Source organism: Nansenia antarctica, assembly GCF_963989245.1.
Source record: "Nansenia antarctica genome assembly, chromosome: 3".
Taxonomy (NCBI): Eukaryota; Metazoa; Chordata; class Actinopteri; order Argentiniformes; family Microstomatidae; genus Nansenia; species Nansenia antarctica.
Genome location: NC_137688.1, coordinates 77,751,463 through 77,768,141, shown reverse-complemented (window position 1 = coordinate 77,768,141; position 16,679 = coordinate 77,751,463). Strand labels below are relative to the sequence as shown.

Sequence of the window (16,679 nt, the reverse complement as noted above, 5' to 3'; positions counted from 1 at the left end):
GAAGGTTCTTCACTGGCCAAGTCAATCTCCTGATTTTAATTAAACATTTCCTGATGATAAGATTTGTTCCAAAAATACCCCCAAAACAAACAACACCTGAATATGTCTGCAGGCCTGGCAGAGCATCACCATGGTTACAGTACAGACCTGGCAGAGCATCACCAGAGAAGATACCCAGCGTCTGGTGGGGTCGATGGGTCACAGACTTCAGGCAGTTATTGCATACAATTAGTATCGTCGTCCAAATACTAAACACAAGTACTTTATTTGGACATCAAATTATTTTTTCCTAATTCTTTTGAAGCCCTGAAATAGGGGAGTATGTCTAAAAAAAAGCATAATTTGTGTTGTTGTTGTATATATTTGCATTGGGTATGTTTCAAAACACATGTGAACATAAACATATACCCTTTTTTCTTTTTTTTCAAACCAACCTTTCTTTCAACATACTAATACATTTCAAGACATACAAACAAAATCAAAAACATTAAAACAAAACATAAGAGCAAAAGAGAAAATAAAATACAGACAAAAATAAAATACAAATTAAAAAAAGGTTAAAGGCTTCCAGTTTCCACAGAGTCGGGGAAGGTCAGGGTCTCAGTGTAGGATAGGATAGGGCCCATACGAGGTGAAATGTATCAACTGAACCTCTTATAGAGTTAAAAAAAAGAATCTTGACCCCCTCGTAATTGTTTGATCTCTAACACACTGCTGGAGTAATAGAGCTGTTTCCAATATTCCTGGAGGTCACCGTATCCCATCTGCCCTTCTGTTCTGTTCCTCCAGGGAACCTCTGTCGCTGCACTGGCTATCGGCCAATCATAGACGGCTTCAAGACTTTCTGTGACGTGAGTTCTATTTTTGACCTATAATTCCAAGCTGTTTTAAAAAATAAAAATAAATACAGATTCAAAGCATGTCTCCTAACCAAAATGCAACAACATTTAGTTTTTTTTTTTTACACATGTTCTATGTTGTGTTTCACCAGGTCTCTGAGTGCTGCCAGACTGGAGAGGAGGGAGGGGGGAGATGCTGTATGCAGAATGGAAACAACCACCACAGGGAGGACAGTGATGTGAGTCATAACCTACTCCCTATGAATCCATCCTAATACAGTACATGTGTTAACACTACAACAGCCGTGCCTTTTTTCCTACTAAAAGAGCCTCTTTAGAATGTAAATCTGCTATTTACACACAACGACCACTAGTTGGCCGCTTGTAAATTAGCCTGCTTCCTACACAGAAACACGGCAAAATAGCTTCATACTAGCTTATCCTGATGTGATTTAGAAAATGTAAGGATACTGGGTGGTAGAACGCACATATCTAGGAAAAGTAATGAAAAGAGGGTCTTGAAATTTGATTGAGTGTAAAGATATAACATGTTTTTTTACTCACAGGGGTCAAATGACCCCTCATGGCTGATGAAGTATCATGGGTCCCCTTGACAGTACCGACATTTGAAAAGGCAGCGCCTTTAATGCTACCAGGACAGAACACAATCACAGCTAATTCTAGTTCTTCTACATGCGTAGATCTCCGAGAAGCTGTTCCTTATGGAGGATGTCTTACCCATCGACCCATCTCAGGACCTTATCTTCCCCCCAGAACTAATGGTGAGGTGACTTCTGTTTTCAGAGTTCAGACAATGAAAGTGTTCATGAGAGTGTTCAATTGTATTGTCAAACTAACCTGCTTTTACACTCTCTCAGCTCACAGAGAGAACAAACGAAAGTGGTCGTCTGTATTTCCAAGGGGAAAGAGTGAAGTTGATATCTCCATGTTATCTTTCTGATCTTCTGGAGTTGAAGAAGGAACACCGTGACGCCCCTGTGGTAGTTGGTAACACAACTATTGGTAAACAAACCTCATAATAGGAACAATAATGGTGTTCTTTGTATACTCTAACATGTATAGTCTGCTGAGAACAACAATTGATTGACCAGTCACATGCTACCCAGTAAACAAAGAGTCCAAAAGACGTCCTCAGGGAAGCCGGAATGTGGGTCCAGATGACATCTTTCTAGGACGTCCAGGTGACGTCTTTAGGACATCTTATGGACTACAAGACGTCCTAAAGACGTCATCTGGACGTCCTAGAAAGACGTCATCTGGACGTCCTAGAAAGACGTCATCTGAACCCACATTTGTCATTATTTTCCACACATGTATCTGTATGTATCTGAACAGGACCAAAGATGTTACTAGGAGGAGTCCCCCGTCCTCTGAGTCTCTACGCAGGGAGGATCCCAGAGTTAAAGACTCTGACGTGGGGGAAGAAAGGTAGGTTTCGCGAGCTGCACCCCGCCTCTGGAACTCTCTCCGTCAACCACTCAGAGACTCACCCTCACTCTCCGCTTTTAAATCACACACACCTCAAAACCTTCCTGTTCCTCCCACGCATACAACCTCCCCTACCCCTAACCATCTCCCCTAACCCTGCCACCCCCTCCCCCCCCCCCCCTGGACATTGCTGTGTTAATTGTTCCCTGTTCGTTAACTCTGTGTTCTATGTTGCTCATGTTATCTGTTGCTTGTTGTTTCTGTGTTTTCTGTTTCTCCCATATTGTCAACGTCTTTGAGCCCCGGAACCTCCGTTATTAGCGATAACTTGGAGTAAACGTCTCATATAGCCACTAATCAGTCTCTGACATTCTGTTTTGAGATATTTTTCCTTACAGAAGTGAGCCAATTGAGTGAGGTTTGAGGGGTGTCTGGCATGAACTGCCCGCTTCAGATCCTGCCATCCAGCATCTCAATCGGATTTAGGTCAGAATTTGACTTGGCCGATCCAAAACACAAATCTTCTTCATCCTGAGCCATTCCTCTGTAGATTTTTTTGAATGCTTTGGGTCGTTGTCTTGTTGAAAGACCCATTTTCAGCCCATTTCAGCTTTAGCTCCCTTGACTGACGGCTTGAAGTTCTGTTAAAAGATCTCCTGGTATACCTCAAATTTCATGGTTCCCTTAATGATGTGGAGTCGGCCAGGTCCAGAGGAGGAAAAGCAGCCCCAGATAATGACATTCCCACCACCAAGCTTGACTGTTGAGATGAGGTTCTTTTGGTGGTAGGCAGTGTTGTAAACCAACATATGGAATTGGTCTATATAAACCTGTTATGTCAGGTAAAAAAAGACTGGTTCTGTTTAAATAAGAGTTTGTGGTAAAACTAATCAGCACTGTATATCTTTACTGTACATATCCTATTGATATTCATGGTCATATATTCACTTTTTATGGTCATATTCATTGCACGTATACTGACTTTATATTAATTTATATTAATTTACTTATACTTACTGTAATACAGTATACTGTCAATACATTTATCACTTTTGCACTATTGCACTGGTAACATAAATGGTAAATGGACTGATTTAGTAGGTAAGTAAGTAAGTTTATTTATTTAAACTTTATTATAGCGACTTTCGTACATGAAATGCAACAAGCGCTTTTTATATAGCGCCTTATTCCAAAGCGCTTTACAACGGCCTCTCATTCACCCATTCACACACACATTCACACACCAATGGCGGCAAGCTACCGTGCAAGGCGCCGGCCCGCTCACTGGGAGCAGTTTGGAGTTCCGTGTCTTGCCCAAGGACACTTCGACATGTGGCCACCCGGGGCTCGAACCGCCGATCTGCCGACCTTGCAATTATTAGACGGTGGCTCTACCTTCTGCACCACAGCCACAAACACAAACTGACAAATATTTGTACTTTGTACTCTTGTCAATGACAATAACGTTGAATCTAATGTACGTAAATGACTGTGTGTCTCTGCAGGTGTGTGTGTGGGAGCTGCCTGCACCCTCTCCAGCCTGAAGGAGGAGCTGCAGAGGGCCGTGGGGGGGGAGGTGGAGGCAGGGAGGAGCGGAGCGGGGGAGGTGGAGGCAGGGAGGAGCGGGGGAGGGGAGGTGGAGGCAGGGAGGAGCGGGGGGTACCAGGCCCTCATACAGACCCTGCAGTGTCTGGCAGGAAAACAGATCCGCAACATGGCGGTAAGCCTCATCCAGCAGCCACAGACATACTGTATCACTGCACTCTAGTCTAAACTAGCCCTGCATCCTGCAACAGGGCGTTCATATGGTATAGCCGTGTGTTTTTACCTACTAAAAGAGCCGGGTCAAATGACCATAGTCTTTAGAATGGCAATCTGCTATTTACACACATCGACCACTAGTTGGCCGCTAGTTAATTTCCCTGCTTCCTACACAGAAAAACTGCAAAATAGCTTCATACTAGCTTATCCTGATGTGATTTTGAAAATGTAAGGATACTGGGTGGTAGAACGCACATATTTAGGAAAAGTCATGAAAGGAGGGTCCTGAAATGTGATCGATTGCAAAGATATAACACTTTTTTTTACTCGCATGGCTACTCTACTCACTCAGAGTTACTTGATAAGCGTAATGATGATGCATTGGACTTTCTTGGTTTATGACGTCCACAGACCATTGGAGGGAACATCCTGAGTGCCAACCCTAAGTATGATCTCAACAGCATCCTAGCTGCTCTGGAGTGCACGCTAGTACTGATCTCAAAAGGTACTTTCTTTCGGTCAGTCTTTTGATATCACTACATTTTAATTTGAAGTCAATCAAATGATGCATAGACAAATGAGTTCATTATGGTTAATTAATGACATGCACTGACTGTTTTTATTGTTTTCTCTCTATCGTAGGTGGGACAAGGGAGGTTCGTCTGAATGAAGAGCTCTTCACTGGGTTTGGCCAGACAGCACTCAGACCAGATGAAGTCCTTCTCTCCATCAACATCCCTCATTCAAAACCAGTGAGGTTTATGAATGAATGAATGGTCTTTATTTGTCATTGCTACAGTACAGGTACCAAACAACGACATTTAGGAGGGGTGGCTCCCCTGGTGTTAGGAAAGAAAAACGTTTTTATTTTATTTTATTTTTTAAACATCACAAGAAGGGAAGGAGCTGGTTTACATAAATAAAGGCTATGTACACTATCCACTATACTATACTGTACAGATAGACGACTAGGGTTGTCATATTGCACAATAGTGTTATTTCACATTTATTTAAAAGTGTCGCAGTTTGCAGGCTTGAAATGTACATATTTGTGCCTCAGCACTACACCTGATTTTTTCAGTCCAGCAGCTGCCATCAATCCGTCCAGACTGTCCAGGGCCCAGAACCTAGGTCTTTGCTGTGTTCAGGGCCTGGACGGCCCTGTGGTAGAAGCTGTTCTTCAGTCTGTTTGTTTACTACTTTATTCTGTCATACACACATCTATATAGAACAGCAAGAACTATGGTTCTTCTTATAGACTTATAATAGGCCGACAGTACATCATGCTTTGGATCAGATAAGATAGGTAACCTTATTTTGAAAGGGTCTCATGATAGGTAACTTGATCATTAAAGTTCACTAAGGAGACGTATCATCTCAAATGTGACACAGTCTGATCATTTTGGTCCGCATGTCGGGATCTGATGTAATGATTGGGCTTTTCTTTAGAAAAATGTGAATACATATTCCGCGTTGTTGAAAATCAATGACACATCGCTAGTCAACTAACACAGCTTGTTTTGTGAGCCTGCTAACAATGTAAAGTAGTGTTATAGTTAACTAGGTAGCAGTGGGGATTACTCACCCAATCATTCATACTGCAAATCATTGAGTTGCAGTATTTTGGCTTGACTTGCGAGTTTGTGTTGTGATTCGTATTTCCGTAGTTCCGTGTTTCAAAAGAAAAGTCTGAACATTTTGATTGGTTGCTGACATGCGGACCAAATGATCAGACTGTGTCACATATTTGACTGACTGTGTGGACTGTGCTGGTTCTGTAGTGGGAGTTTGCGTCGGCCTTCCGCCAGGCCCAGAGGAGAGAGCTGGCGTTCTCCATGGTGAACTCTGGGATGAAGGTGACCGTCCAGGAGGGCACCAACCTGGTGGAGTCCCTGAACATCTTCTACGGAGGCGTAGGACCGACGCTGGTCAAGGCCGGACGCACGTGTCAGCATCTTGTCGGCAGGTAGGAGAGCAGAGTGACCACACGTTCTTTCGATCGTCCTAAATGGATTTACATAACCGTTGTGCCCTTGAGCAAGGCACATAGCCCCCTAATTGCTCCAGGTGGGTTGACTATGGCTGACCCTGTTGCCTAGAGCAAAAAAATACATTTAGTTCAGGATTCCCATGGGTCCTTGAAAGTTTGTGAATTTGAGAAAAAGAAATCAAGGTCTTAAAAGTTTTTGAAAATAGACATGGGTCATTGAAAGTGCTTGAATTCCCCTCTCTCTCTCTCTCTCTCTCTCTCTATAAAAAAATTATAATATATTAATTCTTTTTTTTTTTACTTAGCTTGTCAATTAGTTCTGTCTCAAACTATGCTGTGTTGGGTCCTTGAATTTGAGGGAATTGAGTCTTGAAAGTCCTTGAAAGGTGCTTGAATTTGATGTTTCAGAAGCTGTGGGAACCCTGTTGAATCTGATCTAACCATAACCCTAACCCTAACCCTTGATGTGAGGTGAAATGTGAAAGGTGAGGTGAGATGTGACCCTGACCCTAACCCTCAGAGCCTGGGGGGAGGGGCTCCTGGCGGAGGCGTGCAGACAGCTGGAGGAGGAGGTGGCCATGTCCCCCAGCGCCCCCGGGGGCAGGGTGGAGTACCGCAAGACTCTGGTCCTCAGCTTCTTCTTCAAGTTCTACATGCAGGTTCTGCAGGAGCTGAGACTGAGGGTTGGTCACCTTCAGTGACATTAACATAACATCAAAACACTGTGGCAACATACAATTAACCCCAGTAAACAAAGAGTCCAAAAGACGTCCTCAGGGAAGCCGGAATGTGGGTTCAGATGATGTCTTTCTAGAACGTCCAGATGATGTCTTTAGGACGTCTTATGGACTACAGAATTGTCTTCTGTAATAGAATCATCTTCTGTAGTCCATAAGATGTCCTAGAAAGACGTCATCTGGACGTCCTAGAAAGATGTCACCTGAACCCACATTCCGGCTTCCCTGAGGACGTCTTTTGGACTCTTTGTTTACTGGGTTAGCATAACATAAAAACACTGCAGCGACATTAACAATTAACAAATCACTGTCACTATTTGGGAGAGTGTTAATGTTACTTGGGCTATCTAAGAGGAGTAGTTATTCATATCAGGCCAAATTGTTGTTTTTTCTTCAGGACGTAGACATGTGTGATCTACCAGTAGAGTACCTCAGCGCTCTGAAGCCCTTCAAGAACCAAGCACCTCAAGGACATCACTCTTTCCAGGTTTATTCTCAACAACGACGATAAACTCTTCCTTGATATCGTCAATTGTTATCAAATTAACTCCTGTTTTTGTCCTATCTTCTTTTGTTGTATTTCATACCTGCTGCGGCGTATTCCTAACCATTTTGTGCCTTACCGTGTCTTTCTTTTGCAGCTCGTCTCTGAGGCCCAGTCCTCCCATGACCCCGTGGGTCGTCCCACAATGCACCAGGCCTCGTTCCAGCAGGTTACAGGGGAGGCCAAATACTATGACGACATCCCGCCTGTCCAGGGGGAACTCTTTGTGTTTATGTTGACCAGCACCAGAGCACACGCCAAGATCCTGTGAGTCTCTCAACCATGACTCCATATCCGTCGATTTATCCTAGCGACTTCTCAGCGGAGCGACATGATGCAATAATCACTCACAATCTTGTCGCTTTAAGGGAGATAAAATCTCATTTGATGGTAAAAATGTCCATGAGTGCATTTTAACACTAGAACAGCCGTGCGTTTTTACCTACTAAAAGAAGAAAAAAAGCTGCTATTTACACACAACGACCACTAGTTGGCGCGTCTTGTAAATCAGCCTGCCTCCTACACAGAAAAACGGCAAAATAGCTTTATACTAGCTTATCCTGATGTTATTTTGAAAATGTAAGGATACTGGGTGGTAGAACCCACATATCTAGGAAAGGTCATGAAAGGAGGGTCCTGAAATTTGTGCAAAGATATAACACTTTTCTTTACTCACTCATGGCTGTTCTAGTGTTAATGATGCTTATTTTTGTTCCACTACTTCTAAACTAGCAACATTGACCCGTCTGAAGCTCTGGAGATGGCCGGCGTGGTGACGTTCCTGTCAGCCAGCGACGTCCCGGGTCAGAACCGGAGGCTGTGGTTCAACAACCCAGAGGAACTCTTCGCTGAGCAGGAAGTACTGAACCTTCTCACTTCCATACCCGATCTACTCTAAGACTGAAAACCCTAGAAACCGGTATAGGGTATTGCAGCGGTTCCCAACCTTTTTGGACTCAAGGCCCACTTCAAAATCTCAAAAGTATTCGCGGCCCACACAGGCATTTAACGGATGCGTACATTTTTTTGGGGGGTGTCTCATCATTATTCTCTATGAGTTCCTATCTATCGGTATCACACTGATGATGCATTTTTCAAGGTTTTAAAGAAAAAAATACAGTACCATGAATTTCAATCAATAAAACAATTATTTTGCCCATGATTTGGCGGCCCACTTGCAGTACCCTCGGTACCATTGCAGGCCTATAGGTTGGGAATCGCTGGTGTATTGTATATAACAATGACAATGTAGGATCAGCAGAATCTTAATGTTATTGCTGATAAAGTGAAGCCTCTGAACATATAATGGGGTATTGGCTCCTCTGTCACCGGTGGCTTGTGAGAGGTGTTATTGTCCGTGTGCAGGTGAGTTGTGTGGGCCAGATCGTGGGTGCGGTGGTGGCAGAGACCAGAGAGCAGGCCAGGAGAGCAGCCCAGAGGGTCCAGGTCACCTATGAGGATCTCCTCCCTGTCTTCTTCACTATAGAGGTAGGCAGTGTGCTGTCACATAACGGCACGTGTGTGTGAAGGCCTCAACTATAGTAGTATTGCCATTCACCACACAATGTCTGTTCCACATGCTCTATAGGAGGCCATCCAGCATCAGTCTTTCTTTGACCCAAAGAGAAAGCTAGAGAGGGGAGATGTGGACCGAGCCTTCGAGACAGTGGATCATGTTCTGGAGGGTAATGTAACAGTATAACAACATGTACGTCTTGTGCTCTTCCCAGTAAACAAAGAGTCCAAAAGACGTCCTCAGGGAAGCCAGAATGTCGGTTCAGATGACGTCTTTAGGACGTCTTATGGACTCCAGAATCGTCTTCCGTAGTCCATAAGACGTCCTAAAGACTTCATCTGGACGTCCTAGAAAGACGTCATCTGAACCCACATTCCGGCTTCCCTGAGGACGTCTTTTGGACTCTTTGTTTACTGGGGTGTGTATCCATTGGGTTCATGTGTTTTTATGGGGCCTTATGGGTTGATGTGTTATGGTGGTGGGAGCAGATCAGATCTACATGGGAGGCCAAGAGCACTTCTACATGGAGACTCAGGGGGTCATCGCCGTTCCGACAGGAGAGAACGGAGAGCTGGACCTGTTTGTGGCCAGTCAGCATGCAGCCTACACTCAGGTTTGACACACCAGAGTTCCCCACTCTGAAAACTCATTGTTTTCCTTTGTTGTCTTGTTATCATGTTCACTCGGTTCATTAGGGTGATCGCACGAAGCTGACTTGTTCTTTTTATAGGTAATTCAAATGGGCTGATACATGATTTTGTGCTGTTTCATCCCTCTATTTTCCCTCTGTTTCGCTAGGAAGTAGTAGGGATCACACTGGGCATAGACTCCAACAAGATCACCTGTCACGTGAAGAGGTTGGGAGGAGGGTTTGGGGGAAAAGTCATGAAGATTGCCTCACTCTCTGCTATAGCTGCCGTAGCTGCACACAAGTAAGAGCATTCTATATACAGTGGGGGGCAAGAATTTGGGCACCCCTGGTTTAAATGTCTGTTACAATTAATCTCCAAGTGATTGAAAGCAAACCTGAACACTAAATGCTACAAAGTTAAACATGACACTGTGCTTTCATTACAGGACAGGACGAGCGGTGCGCTGTGTACTGGAGCGTGGGGATGACATGCTGATCACCAGTGGCAGACACCCCTTCCTCGGGAAGTACAAGGTGCAGTAGAGACCAATACTATATCTAGATGAACACCAATATCCACTAGTGTATGTAGTCTAATGACAGCCTGTTTGATAAAGGTGGGATACAACAACGACGGGACCATCGTGGCAGCAGACCTCCAGTACTACAGTAATGGAGGCTGTACCCTGGATGAGTCATCGTTTGTAAGCTCCTTCACAATCTTTCAATTCAATACAGTTACATTACTATACAACTGCCTCTGGAATTCATGTTGCCTGGCCAGATCTCAGCTGAAATGACTGAAATTATTCTCGTGAACATTTCAGTGGACAACAGAAACATTATTATTAATCCTTTATTTAACCCGGATAGTCATATTGAGACAGTAGCCTCTTTTTCAAATGAGCCCTGGCCAAGAAAAGCTTAAAAAAAAGTTTTTTAATTAAAAAAATACACCACATACAGTATGAAAACATACAATATACAACATAAAATAACAACAAACAAGCAACAGAAACAGTGAGCAGATACAGCCTATAAAAGACAACCTAAGCACATTTGACACACTGGACATGCCATGCCTGTGTTTCCTGTGTTTCCTGTGTTTCCAGATTATGGAGAAGGCGTTGCTCCACATGGACAACGGCTACAGGATCCCCCACCTGCGTGGGCGGGGCGTGGTGTGTAGGACCTACCTGCCGTCCTACACGGCGTTCCGGGGCTTCGGAGGCCCCCAGGGTCTGACGGTGATGGAGAGCGTCCTGCATGAGGTGGCAGGCAGGTGTGGCCTCCCCCCAGAGAAGGTGAGCATGTCACTGGGGCGGCTGTGTCTCAGGAGGTAGAGCCCCTGTCTAATGATCGTAAGGTTGGCAGATCGGCGGTTCGAGCCCCGACTGGCCACATGTCGAAGTGTCCTTGGGACCTTGGGCAAGACACTGAACCCCAAATTGCTCCCAGTGAGCGGGCCGGCGCCTTGCATGGTAGCTTGCCGCCATTGGTGTGTGAATGTGTGTGTGAATGGGCGAATGAGAGGCCGTTGTAAAGCGCTTTGGATAAAGACGCTATATAAGTCAGTCCATTTACCATTCCTAGGTGAGGGAGATCAACATGTATAGGGGGGAGGAGTGCTCCACCCACCACAAGCAGCTCTTCTCTCCCCGGGACATGCTGCGCTGCTGGGAGGACTGTCTGGACAGGGCCGGCTACGCTGAGCGCCGTCACGCCGTCCAGCAGTTCAACACCATCAACCGCTGGAAGAAAAGAGGCATCTCCGCTGTGCCGCTCAAATTTGGTGTCGGGTTTTCCAAAGGCTTCTACAACCAGGTGAAACACTAGAACAGCCGTGCCTTTTTTACCTACTAAAAGAGCCGCCTCGGGGGTTGCTCAATGGTCAAGCTGCTATTTACACACAACGACCACTAGTTGGCGCGCTTGTAAATTAGCCTGCTTCCTACACAGAAAAGCGGCAAAATATCTTTATACTAGCTTATCCTGATGTGATTTTGAAAATGTAAGGATACTGGGTGGTAGAACGCACATATCTAGGAAAAGTCATGAAAGGAGGGTCCTGAAATTTGATTGAGTGCAAATGTTACATGGCTGTTCTAGTGTTAACTCCCTTTATGTCCCGCTGTTAAGGTTTCTACTACGGCAGGCAGAGGACGTCAGTTTTCATCTTGAACATGGACACTTGTTTACGTTGACTGTAAAGTAACAGGATGATGAAGTGTGTTCCTCTTCCCCAGGGCGCGGCGCTCGTCAACATCTACAAAGACGGCTCTGTGCTGGTGACACACGGCGGCACAGAGATGGGCCAAGGCATCAACACCAAGGCCGTACAGGTGGGGTTGCTAAGCAACGTACCGTACAACTACAACACTATGATCTCTCATGCAAGCCATTGTATGCTTTGGAAATAGTATGGTGTGGTAACTATGGTGTGGTAATGAACTGATGATGATCCCACCATGTACAAAGCTGTCCTAAGGTTTCCCCTGGCTGTGTGTTCCAGATTGCCAGTCGTATCCTGCAGGTTCCCATGTCCTCCATCCACATCAAGGAGACGTGCACAGGCAACGTCCCCAACGCAGCGCCCTCAGCAGCCTCCTTCGGCACAGATGCGGTCGGCATGGCAGTCAAGGTATTCTCCATGCTGAACAAGCTACAGTAGATACAACAACCAGACGACAACACAATACTCAGACAATATATACAGTACCAATATGAGTGAATAAATATACTGTACAACTTAGTGCAAAAACAACAACAAACGTTAAGTGCAAGGTGCAATGATCAGAGTTATTGAGGAGGCCTGTGGCTTTGGGGAAGAAACTGTTCTAGTGGTGTGATATTTTTTGACCTGGTGGCCCTGTACCGCTGTCCAGAAGGGAGTAATAAGCTGTGAGCTGGATGTGTGGGGTCAGCCACAATCTTGCGTGCTCTCTTCAGTGATCTGGAGCTATGGAGGTCTGTGATGGGAGGCAGGGGGCAGCCGATGATCCGCTCAGCTGTCCGTACGACTCTTTGTAGCTTGGCCTTGGATCGGGCAGACGCAGAGTCGTACCAGACAGCCCATCATCACAGAAATCATGTTTATAACTCAGTAGTCTGTTGTGGTGCTGTGGAGTTTTCTTTCTTGTAGTCTTACACAATGACTTCCTGTTCCAGGACGCCTGTGAGACCCTGATGAGACGTCTGCAGCCAGTTATGGAGAAGCATCCCAGAGACAGCTGGCCACAATGGGTAACCACAACCAGCCTGACTCATTATTATTATTATTATTATTGTTATTATTATTATTATTATTATTATTATTATTATTATTAATCCTTTATTTAACCAGGGTAGTCATATTGAGACAGTAGCCTCTTTTCCAAATGAGCTCTGGCCAAGAAAAGCAGCACTTAATTAAAAAAGACACCACATACAGTCTAAAAACATACAAAATACAACATAAAACAACAACAAACAAGCGACAGAAACAGTGAGCAGACACAGGCTATAAAAGAGAACCTACCCACACATGTGCATGTATGATTCAAATAACCATGTGAGAGCTAAACCCCTGGGTTGTGTTCCTCATCACTACACCGTGCTGTAACTGTGGGGTTTCTCCACAGATTATTGAGGCTTATTGCCAGAAGATCAGCTTATCATCAACGGGCTTCTTCATGTATGTATTATGGACCCTCTCAGTCCAGACTGGGATGTGTGTCACATGTTCACCAACATCTGTGACACGTTCTAATGCTTTGGTCCTCATGTCGGGATCTGATGTAACGATCAGACTTTTCTTTCGAAAAATGTGAATACATTTCCGCATTGTTGAAAATCAATGGCACACATCGCTAGTCAACTGACACAGCTTGTTTTGTGAGCCTGCTAAAAATGTCAAATAGTGTTCTAGTTAACTAGGTAGCAGTGGGATTACTCACTGAATCCATTGCGTACTGCTGCAGTACTTTGGCTTTACTAGCGACTAGTTTGTGTTTGCGTGATTCTCAACAACGTTGAAACGTAGTTCCGTGTTTCAAAAGACAAATCGGAACATTTTGATTGGTTGCCGATATGAGGACCAAAGCATTAGAAGGTGTCACATTTTTACCAGACTGGAAGACCAAATGGCTACCAGTGCCTGTGGAGGCATTTAGGACATGGTGGAAGGGGAATTCTGGGAGATTTGGCGTCACCTTTGACCTTTTTAAACACGTTGGCTGGAGTTTTACTGTTATCTATTGCCAGGGAGAGAAAGAAAGAGAGAGAGAGAGAGAATTGTGACAGGTCAAGTGGATTGGTGGCAAATGGTATGAATGGTAAGATTGTTGTCATGGTGTGTGTTGTTGCAGGGGGCCACACACCAGCGTGGACTGGGAGAACAGTGAGGGGCCGGCCTACTACTACTTCACCTTTGGGGCGTGCTGCTCTGAGGTGGAGATAGACTGTCTCACTGGAGATCATAAGGTATTATGATCGGGCCGGTCGGCGCCTTGCATGGTAGCTTGCCGCCGTTGGTGTGTGAATGTGTGTGTGAATGGGTGAATGAGAGGCCGTTGTAAAGCACTTTGGATAAAGGCGCTATAAGTGCAGTCCATTTACCATTTACCATTATTAGACTGTCTCACTGGAGACCATAAGGTATTATTACGGTTGTACCGTTGTCTAATCAGTGGAAACTTGTAGTATTATGTAAGGATCCTACAGTACGTCATAGTACCTGATTCATGAAATGTCATGTTTGTTGCAGAATATCAGAACTGACATAGTGATGGATGTTGGGAGGAGCATCAACCCAGCTCTGGACGTGGGACAGGTGCAGTGCCTTCTATCGCCCAATCACATAAGAGACACAAATATTATTATGTAGATAAACGAGAATCTTCATCTTTTTACGTTGAGTGAGTCAAGGTGATGTGTTGCTTCCAGATCGAGGGGGGCTTCGCCACGGGCGTTGGTCTGTACACCATCGAGGAGCTGCTGTTCTCCCCTGAGGGGGTGCTTTTGACCAGGGGTCCGTCTCAGTACAAGATCCCTGCCCTCTGCGACCTCCCGCCCCAGCTCAACGTCCACCTGCTGGCCAACGCCCGGAACCCCCACGCCATCTACATGTCAAAGGCAAGACACTTCCCAGTAAACAAAGAGTCCAAAATACGTCCTCAGGGAAGCCGGAATGTGGGTTCAGATGACGTCTTTCTAGGACGTCCAGATGACGTCTTTAGGACGTCTTATGGACTACAGAAGACGATTCTATTACAGAAGACGATTCTGTAGTCCATAAGACGTCCTAAAGACGTCACCTGAACCCACATTCCGGCTTCCCTGAGGACGTCTTTTGGACTCTTTGTTTACTGGGTTGGGCACACCCAGGTTACAAGTTTTATTGTTACGTCACATATTGTTACGTCTTAAGTGTAAGAGAGTACAATTCTTAGGCTTCGGTTCCTGACAACCAATTGTTAAAGTGACAATAGTACAGGAAATAAGTCACACACCCAAATATATTGATCACTATGTGTACACCTTGTGTGAATGTTGACACTTGTTTTATGATAAGAGCTTTGTCCATGCCGATTTGTTTTTCAGTGAAGCCTATACTCTCAAAAGTGTGCAGACACATCTAAAAATCTGTTACTTTGATTAGCAGACACATCTAAAAATATGTTACTTTGATTAGCAGACACATCTAAAAATCAGTTACTTTGATTAGCAGACACATCTAAAAATCAGTTACTTTGATTAGCAGACACATCTAAAAATCAGTTACTTTGATTAGCAGACACATCTAAAATCAGTTACTTTGATTAGCAGACACATCTAAAATCAGTTTCTTTGATGAGGTGTTATTGATGGCCGTGTCTTTACAGGGTATAGGTGAGCCTACGGTGTTCTTCGGCTGCACCGTCTTCTTTGCCATCAAGGAGGCCGTGGCTGCGGCCCGTAGAGAGAGAGGCCTGGTGGAGAGCTTCCCCCTGAGCTCCCCTGCCACCTCGGAGCGCATCCGCATGGCCTGTCAGGACCAGTTCACTGACATGGTAGAACGTCCACACCTCTTTACAATGCTCAAGCTGCTATTTACACACAACGGCCACTAGTTGGCCGCTTGTAAATTAGCCTGCCTCCAACACAGAAAAACGGCAAAACAGCTTCATACTGTGCCCCGCGGTGGCGTAGCGGTCTAAGCACTAGCCACTAGTGCAAGCTGCCCACCGGGGACTGGGATCGAATCCCGGTCTCGCCAGATCCGGATATGGCCGAGGCACACAGGGAGCGGCATATTGAGCGGCCGCTCCAGAGGGCGGTATAGGACTATTTCCGGACAAGGATCCGTCGCGCAACAGCGCCCCCGGGGTGCTGGAATAACGGTGCTGGGCTCGAGGAGCCAGTCAGCTAGTCTGCCTGGCGGTCTCCTCTGGGGCTGCCGGCCACGGGGTCGTGCGGCGGATCCTACGCAATAGGCAGGGGATAATTGGATGCTAGGTTGGGTTCAATTGGATACCAAATTGGGTGAAAAAGGGATCAAATCTGAAAAAAAAAAAAAAAGCTTCATACTAGCTTATCCTGATGTGATTTTGAAAATGTAAGGATGCTGGGTGGTAGAACACACATATCTAGGACAAGTCATGAAAGGAGGGTCCTGAAATTTGATCGAGTGCACAGGGGTAAAATTTGGTCTCTGTATTTTTCTCGATCAACGATAACGGAAGTATATTTCTTTCCCAAGGCACCGTCTCCAGCGGAGGGGACGTTCACACCCTGGAGGATCGATGTCTGAGCCAGCGGAGGGACGTGTGGCCTGGAGGTCTGTCACCAACAGCTAGTCACTCACCTTCATTACTGCTCGTGGCAGCTTGTGTTGTAGTTTTATATCAAATATGCTGAGAATTAAAGTGTGTCTCTCTACATTCTGGGAAATTGAGCAATCATGGAGCACATCCCCACCTTTCCTTCCTGGACAGAGGTGCCAATTCTGTGGAGCAGTTAACAATTCGGCCTGTGGACAGGGCCAATAACTTGTTGCAATCGCAGATGATTGTATGATATGATTGGTTCCCAAGAATAGTGACCTCATGACCAAGGAAACTTCTATAAATGTGTGTCCCGCCCCATGTGAGGGGCTTTTTGACTGCTACTTTCTCTCTGTGCTCGTGTAACTTAGCTTAATAAAAGGCCTAATTTGAGTCAATTGATTTAAGCTCTTTGTGCTTTATAAGTTCT

At 45.2% G+C, this 16,679-nt stretch overlaps 1 protein-coding gene across 1 annotated transcript in view; it reads left to right on the top strand.

Moving 5' to 3' along the window:
* aox5 (aldehyde oxidase 5) overlaps positions 1 to 16,257 on the top strand; it is a gene marked incomplete at its 5' end in the record, with an annotated part of 20,078 nt that extends 3,821 nt beyond the window's left edge. Inside the window, 30 exons of the mRNA XM_080527595.1 lie at positions 790 to 851; positions 992 to 1,078; positions 1,541 to 1,621; positions 1,718 to 1,862; positions 2,196 to 2,288; positions 3,935 to 4,008; positions 4,461 to 4,554; positions 4,692 to 4,801; positions 5,831 to 6,015; positions 6,560 to 6,722; positions 7,174 to 7,263; positions 7,418 to 7,587; positions 8,053 to 8,179; positions 8,686 to 8,808; positions 8,909 to 9,005; positions 9,325 to 9,449; positions 9,635 to 9,768; positions 9,914 to 10,001; positions 10,085 to 10,171; positions 10,580 to 10,771; positions 11,061 to 11,291; positions 11,714 to 11,809; positions 11,980 to 12,108; positions 12,636 to 12,710; positions 13,088 to 13,140; positions 13,814 to 13,928; positions 14,212 to 14,277; positions 14,391 to 14,579; positions 15,329 to 15,496; positions 16,186 to 16,257. Coding sequence (XP_080383721.1) covers positions 790 to 851; positions 992 to 1,078; positions 1,541 to 1,621; positions 1,718 to 1,862; positions 2,196 to 2,288; positions 3,935 to 4,008; positions 4,461 to 4,554; positions 4,692 to 4,801; positions 5,831 to 6,015; positions 6,560 to 6,722; positions 7,174 to 7,263; positions 7,418 to 7,587; positions 8,053 to 8,179; positions 8,686 to 8,808; positions 8,909 to 9,005; positions 9,325 to 9,449; positions 9,635 to 9,768; positions 9,914 to 10,001; positions 10,085 to 10,171; positions 10,580 to 10,771; positions 11,061 to 11,291; positions 11,714 to 11,809; positions 11,980 to 12,108; positions 12,636 to 12,710; positions 13,088 to 13,140; positions 13,814 to 13,928; positions 14,212 to 14,277; positions 14,391 to 14,579; positions 15,329 to 15,496; positions 16,186 to 16,236 — 3,500 coding nt within the window. The 3' untranslated portion in view covers positions 16,237 to 16,257. The remainder of the gene's footprint in view (positions 1 to 789; positions 852 to 991; positions 1,079 to 1,540; positions 1,622 to 1,717; positions 1,863 to 2,195; positions 2,289 to 3,934; positions 4,009 to 4,460; positions 4,555 to 4,691; positions 4,802 to 5,830; positions 6,016 to 6,559; positions 6,723 to 7,173; positions 7,264 to 7,417; positions 7,588 to 8,052; positions 8,180 to 8,685; positions 8,809 to 8,908; positions 9,006 to 9,324; positions 9,450 to 9,634; positions 9,769 to 9,913; positions 10,002 to 10,084; positions 10,172 to 10,579; positions 10,772 to 11,060; positions 11,292 to 11,713; positions 11,810 to 11,979; positions 12,109 to 12,635; positions 12,711 to 13,087; positions 13,141 to 13,813; positions 13,929 to 14,211; positions 14,278 to 14,390; positions 14,580 to 15,328; positions 15,497 to 16,185) is intronic.
* Positions 16,258 to 16,679: the final 422 nt, after the last annotated feature.